Source organism: Lepidothrix coronata, unplaced genomic scaffold, assembly GCF_001604755.1.
Source record: "Lepidothrix coronata isolate B3197 unplaced genomic scaffold, Lepidothrix_coronata-1.0 Scaffold5, whole genome shotgun sequence".
NCBI classification, from domain to species: domain Eukaryota; kingdom Metazoa; phylum Chordata; class Aves; order Passeriformes; family Pipridae; genus Lepidothrix; species Lepidothrix coronata.
Genome location: NW_016690185.1, coordinates 2,539,946 through 2,546,947, shown reverse-complemented (window position 1 = coordinate 2,546,947; position 7,002 = coordinate 2,539,946). Strand labels below are relative to the sequence as shown.

Here is a 7,002-nt window from a genome sequence, read left to right as displayed (position 1 = left end):
GCTGCCCCTGAGGCGCGCGCGGCTGCACGGGCTGTAGGAGCGCGCGCGGGGCGCGCCGCCGCGCACGCGCCCGGAGCGGCAGCGGCGGCACTAAGCGACGGGTGGGGGGGTGGGGGAAGCAGAAGCACGGACAGAGAAGGCGCGTGCGGGGCTGTGCGCGCTCCCGCGGGGCGTGCGCGCGCTCCGGCAGGCGGGCAGGCGAGGAGCGGCAGGCGCGGGGGGGCTGCGCGCGCGCGCGCGCGCTCGCTGCGGCGGCGGCGGGCGGGGGGAGCCGTGCGGGCTCCGCGCTCGCTCCGCGCTCGCTCGCTCGCTCGGTGCTGTGGCGGTGCCTCGGCGGCGGCGAACAAACATGTTCTCAGTGCGGATCGTGACTGCCGACTACTACATGGGCAGCCCGCTGCCCGGCCTGGACCCCTGCCAGTCCAGCTTCCGAGAGGCCCCGGCCAGGCGGGTGCCTGTCGTGAGAGTCTTCGGCGCCACCCCTGCAGGTAAGGGGTGACCCCCCCACGCCGCCGCCACCGACGGGCGGGGACGTCCCCCCGCTGCAGCGCCGCGGGTCGTGCCGGCGCCGGTCGCGCCGCCGCCCACCCCGCGGCGGAGGCAGCGGCGGCTCCCGCTCTTTGTGGCTGGGTCGCGCCCCCCCCTCCGCGCCCGCCGCCTCTGCGGCGTCTCACCTGCCGGGGGGAGCTGGGAGCAGAGGGGACCTGCCCCGGGTGTCCCCGCGGGGGACCTGTCCGGGTGTCGCGCCGCGCCCGCCCGGTGGCGGCGGGGGCTGCGGGTCCGCCGGGGCTTTGTGCGGGGCTGCCCCGGGAGAGCGGAGCAGCTGTGCAAACACCGGGGCGGTCGGTGCCGCCCTCGCCCCCGGGGCCCGCACGCCGCTCTCCTGCCCTGCCCGGAAGGTGTTACCGCGGGAGAGTGAGCGGGCGAGGGGGAACCACAGAGTGCGGCCACAAGTGGGACTTGCGCGGCACTTGGGAAGTGGAGCTCGTGTGGCGGCGCGGATCGCGCACGGCCGGGGGCACCGGTGCGGCACTGCAGGAAGGGGCGTCCTGAGCGCCGGCCACATGTTGCCCCCCGGGACTCCCGAGTGTCACATGCCGCTTCTTCGCTGCCTCTTCTCCGTGGCCTTATGGGTCGTCCCACGTCTCAAATGTGTTTCTGACCAATACAAAAACGTTTTCAGAAAAAAATTCTAAAATTTAATACTTAAGAAAATTCATTTGATATGTATTGTAGTTTACCCATACGTTAAATATTAAGTGGGAAAAAAACCCCAACATGTTTTTTGAGATATTAGGCATATTAAGCATTGTTGCTTGTGATCCCTTTACGCTTAATGTTGTGTAATGGTGACCTTGGGAATTCAGGAATTTCTGCATATTTTTTTGACTTGCCTGTTGAAAATTGTGTATTGGTATATACATTAAATGTTAGGCAAGACAAAAAGCACGTAATAAAAAAGGCACAGCAGAGGTGTCTCCCTTCACTCAGTTATTATAGTAGAGCAGACCTTTTTGTTGTATTTCTTGATGGCTTGTTTTGTTTTGTTTTGTTTTGTTTTTTTTTTAATTCAGAATTACCTCTCTGTTCTCTGTTTAGGCACAGAGGAATGTGAGACATTAAAGCTGTTGTGCTCTGATGCAACTACAGCTCCAAATTATTAAATGGATGAGTGGGATTAATAGATAGAGTATTGAAATAGTGGGACCTATGTTATTATAGCTCTAATTCTGCATACAAAGGAGATATTATGTAATAATATTTATGTAATGACACGAGTAACTATTTCATTATTAAAAAATGCAGAGCCTGAGGTTGTTGGCAGGTAGCAGGATTTCTCTGCATGCGTGTGGTTAACTCATTAAGGCTTATTTTGTTTTAAGAAAATGTTTAGGCTGTGCCATATCATGAATGTGGCATCATAAAGTAAACAGTGAAGTAGTTTAGTTGTCCAGCTATTAGGAATACAGTAGGAAATCCCTGGCTTCCCTAACCATAAACTTTAATATTAATTTGCATAATAGAAGTGTTTCTAATTTGTCTTGTTAGAGAAGACAATTCGTTAGTGTCTGCAAAGGCGGTGTGACTTGTCTATCTTCTATTTATTTCCTTTTTAAACTTTGTGTAATGGCTTTTTTTTTCTGTTCTGTACCTTTAGTAATGTTTGCATCGCTTCACTGTTGTTTGGGTTTTTTTCAAGAAGGCAAATGTAATTCTATCTCTTCAAAGGTGTTGAACCTAGGCAGACATCGTCAGAAGTACTCTGGCAGTGATTCTCAGGTTATTTCTTGAGAGCTGAAATACAAAGTGAAATGAAGTATAATCATTTATACCTACATTGTAATTTTCTTCGAGAAAAAGAACTAGTAAAAACAACCTCTAGTATACTGTCCGAGACAGTAGGGTATCTGTATTCTTTGGCTTACAGAGGCAGTGCAGTGCTTGTCTCCACTTGGTTTGGTCTGGGTAGGGATAACCCTTTCTCATTGGGTTTAACGTGTGTATATTGACTGCGGGAAAGGTGCTCAGTTGCCTTGCTGCCTCCGTGGCAGCAACCCATTATGCCTGTATAGGCTGCTCCACCTCTGGCATGATTAACCCTGCGCAAATCTTAGTGTGTTTATAGCTGTGTGCCCAAGCTGTGTAGTTAATTGGGAGTCAGGTTCAGAACGGACTCCAAATTTCACCTGCTGAGTGAGGGGGGTTTGATTGGTATGTGGCAGTGGCTTGTGCAGATGTTCAGAAAGTCAAACGTCTGGCAACCCTGTATCCTTGTGTCTACTGTCAGCTATGGACAGTGGTCCTGAAGGCACCCACCTGTGCTTCTCGTCCCATCTTCTGGAGGTACTGTGCTTCGTGAGGTATATGAATGACAAGGGTTGCCGGTGTTCTGACCTTTTAGGGCTTTTATGTAATCCAGAACCCAACAATTAATTTCTAAACGTTTACTAGTATAAAATTCAAGGGGTTTGTGATTGGGGGAGATAAAAAACAGACTTTCAGTTAAAAATAATGGAAGGATCAACTCTTAGAACAGACTGTGTTGGCAATAATATTTAACAACTTCTTTATATCTTTTGAGGAAGAAATCTCGTTATATTTGGCAAGACTGCGAATCATCTCTTGATGTCCTACATCTTTGCGTAATAAGAGCTTGAAAGGCGAGGAATCAAAATTTTGTTTAAACCCAAAGATCCGCTTACTATATTATGTTATTCTGTGAAATAAAAACAGTAAAATTCTGATTACAATAGCAAAAGGTGAAGTGAAGCATTACTGGAATTTATGTTTGAGTGTATCTTAGCTGGTTGAGCTGTTTCATTCCATTTTAGCTGTTTGGTGCTTTAAGCAGACTGGCATATCTGTTGACATAGTGACTTGGACAAAAGTGTAATTTCAGAAGTGCTGCAACACTGCCATGATGGTGATACAATGAAACCAGTGTTGAATTCATGCTTTATTGTGTAGAATCGTCAATATTATTTGATACAGTAGTATTTGTATCTCCAAAGGAGCCTCATAATATTGCAGCTTATATTTAAAAACAATAGGTTTTAATTCACTGGGTAATGCTCAACTATGAAACAAAGTTTCATTATCTTCTCAGGCAGTATTGTCTACTAGCTAGCAATTTTTGTAAGTGCTTTTTGTAAAAATAGAAAAAACCCTTTGAAACACAGCAAGGCCTGTTGTTTAGAGTGAAATTGTAATGCAAATTTATTTTTCTGTTAACGTATGTTGTTTGTTGAATAGGCAATTCTTGAATTGTCATTCTTGTTCCTAATCTTAGTCTTGTTGAGATTCTTGCAACCACATAAGTACCTTAATTTATAGCTTCAAAACAGATATATTTAAGGTAAGACATACCTGTAATCATAAAAGTCTTGTATGTTAATAGTTTTGTTTGGGTGAGATTATTCCATAGGTCTTCATCATAGAATATGCTGAGTTGGAATGGACCCTTCAGTATCATTGAGTTCAACTCCTGGCCCTGCGCAGGATACCCCAAGGGTCACACTCTGTGCCTGAGAATATTGTCCAAATGCTTCTTGAACTCTGTCAGGGTTGATGCCATGACCTCTTCCCTGCAGAGCCTTTTCCAGTGCTCAGCCACCCTCTGGGTGAAAAACCTGTTCCTGATATCTAACCTAAAACCTCCCCCAACTCAGCTTCACACCGTTTCCTCAAGTCCTGTTACTGGTCATGAGAGTGAAGAGATTGGTACCTGCTCCTCCCTTGTGAGGATGTTGTCGGCTGCGATGAGGTCTCCCCTCAGTTTCCTCTTCTCCAGGTTGAACAGGCCAAGTGACTTCAGCCACTCCCTGTGGCCCTCCTTTGGACACTCTCCAACAGCTTAATTTCTTTCTTATATTGCAGTGACCAAAACTGCACACGGTCCTCGAGGCCACACCAGTGCAGAGCAGAGTGGGACAATCCCGTCCCTTGACCAGCTGGCGATGCTTTGCCAGATGCTCCCCAGGACACAGCTGGCCCTCCTGGCTGCCAGGGCACTGCTGACTCATATTCAACTGGCCATTGTCCAGGACCCTCAGGTCCCTTTCCACAGCACTGTGCTCCAGCGACCAGGGTTGCCCCATCCCAGGTGCAGAATCCGGCACTTTCCTTTGTTAAACTTCATATAGTTGGTGATTGCCCAATCCTCTAATTTGTTGAGATCTCTCTTCAGGACCTCTATGCCCTTTAGGGAGTTGGTAACTCCTCCCAATTTAGTGTAGTTACAAACTTAATTAGTGTTCCCTCAAGTCCTGCCTCCAACTCCATAATGAACCTGTTGAAGAGAAGTGGGCTAAGGATGGAGTCCTGGGGAACCCCGTTAGTGACCGGATGCCACGGCTGTATTATTTTTATTCCTCTGAAAAAAGTATATGGAATTTAATTCCCAGTTTGTTAATCAAGCTTTATAAGTCACCCTAAGCCTCCTTCTAATTTTATATTAAATTTAGATGACCTCAGAAGGAGAACACTATCCCATGTGGCTTCCATTTAGCTTGTACTATGAAGATTTGTTTACTATGAGATGTCCTGTGGTGTATGGAGGTATCAAAGCTTTGATTTCTTTCTTGCTAGCTTGTGGCCATTTCAAGCTCTTGGAGTCTGTCCTCAAGATTTCACTGACCACTTCAGAATATATATGAATGCTCAGTTGGGTGTTTCTGTCAGGTGCTTATTCAACTGCAGGAAGACAGAAACAAGCTGTAAATCCATCCATAAAAAATCAGGGTGAGACTAGATGTCATTTTAGGAGAGACATTAACAAGAAGCTGAGGTTGCTAAATTATTCCTTTGCTTAACAAGATTGAGTGCCCATAAACCACATATGAGATACTTGTTGATGTGTGATAATGAGTATTGTCAAACAGTTGAAATATTAAAAGAAAGATAATTTTTATTTGAATTTGATTTAAGGCTGATATGTGATAAATTTTATAGAAATAGGTGCACATGTTAAAATTGCTTTTGAAGAGTGTTAGGCTGAGAAATGTGTGTTCAGTTAACAGGAGGGCCTTTGGAGAAGGTAGATTAGCAATTTACTTAGGAAAAAGCAATGTGTAGGTTGAGGAGTAATAGAGCTCTGCTGTCCTCAACTTTATGTATTTGTCTTGTTTGGAAAGGTTTTGTATTTTACATTACGAAATCACTGATCCAAGAAAGAATCTTATTTCAGGGCAGCACAAAAACTCAGCCAAAGAAGAGGATGTTTTTTAAGTTACTCTTGCATGCTTTTGATTAGGAGTTTTTCTGAGGCTAAATGTAATATGGAGTAGGGGCTTACAGTCAGTAAAATCTGAATGTATTTCATGTAGACATTTAAGTTTGGTGACTTCACCTTGGTTTTCTGAGAGCGGGGGAAAAAAAAAGCAGAGGCAAATGTTCCAGCTCAGATCTGGCTCCCTTCCAGCAGCAGTAGCTCTGGTATGACTCAGTGAAGGGGCCTGCTTATGTTCTTTCTTCTGTTCTTCCCTCTCCCTTTTCCCCCTTCACTGACCTGACTAGGCTCTATATCTAGTCCAATCCCAGTGTCTGTCTTTCTGTCCTCTGTTGCTCATTTGAGAAGGACTAACTCATTGCAAGATCTTGCTGAGCTCATGATTAACTTTTTTCTCTCCCCATTTTTGCTACCGTTTCAGACACTGTGCCCCACAATGGTCATTCCTGCAGCCTCCTTAGTTCGTTATTCCAATGTTCACAGCCAAACATCATTCCAGTTGCTTCCCATATTCCATTCCCCAGAAGTGTGTACTACTTGCTAGTACTCTTTCAGTTTCTTCTGTGGCTTCACTGTGAGAGGAAGCAAAATAGAATATAGCCATTATGGTGAGGCTTATGCCTCTGCTTTCCCTTTTCACACCCTTTCCCAAAATATACCCGCATACAACTCTTGCTAAGGGAGTTATTCTGTGGGCTGCAGCATGGCCTAGAAGATTTTTTTGTGTTGTACAGTGTAGCTTCACTTCCATCATACCATTTCTGCATCTTGCACTGACAGGCTTCTCATACTTCTGAAGAACTGAAAAATTGTCTCATGTCTATTTTTTTCATTTCAGAGGTTTATAGCTTCTGTGAGATGTGAACAGGGCTCCAGTGGGTTTGAGGAATTTGAAATAATATGTTTATTCTGAGATTGGTTTTAATGTTTGAGTTCTGTCAACGATGTGATTTGAGATACTTAGCTTGTTCTTACCTGGTTCTTAAAAGGATGTGTTTTCTAGGTTTTTGGTTTGGTTGTTGTGTTGGTTTTTTAGTGGCGTTTTGTTTGTTTCTTTCTTTTTTGTGGGATTTTTGTGTTTGATTGGTTTTTTTTCTGAGAATCTTCTGGTTTGGGTTTTGGTTTTTTTTAGAGGCATTTGTTCTATACTTTGTATAGATTGCCTGCTGACTTGTTTGAGCAAAGGGAAGCTGCCTGAATGAACCGAGATTCTGCTCCGCTGACATGAAACTTGTTAAGTAGCCAATTTCATACTCCTACAACTTGCTAAAATT

General features: G+C 45.5%; 1 protein-coding gene across 2 annotated transcripts in view; it reads left to right on the top strand.

Moving 5' to 3' along the window:
* Nucleotides 1–305: 305 nt before the first annotated feature.
* Nucleotides 306–7,002, top strand: part of REV3L (REV3 like, DNA directed polymerase zeta catalytic subunit) — a 125,992-nt gene continuing 119,295 nt past the window's right edge. The window contains exon 1 of one of the 2 annotated variants that reach the window (XM_017827721.1): nt 306–488. In XM_017827721.1, the coding sequence (XP_017683210.1) occupies nt 350–488 (139 nt within the window). In that variant the 5' untranslated portion in view covers nt 306–349. The remainder of the gene's footprint in view (nt 489–7,002) is intronic. The other variant, XM_017827716.1, reaches the window with a different exon arrangement.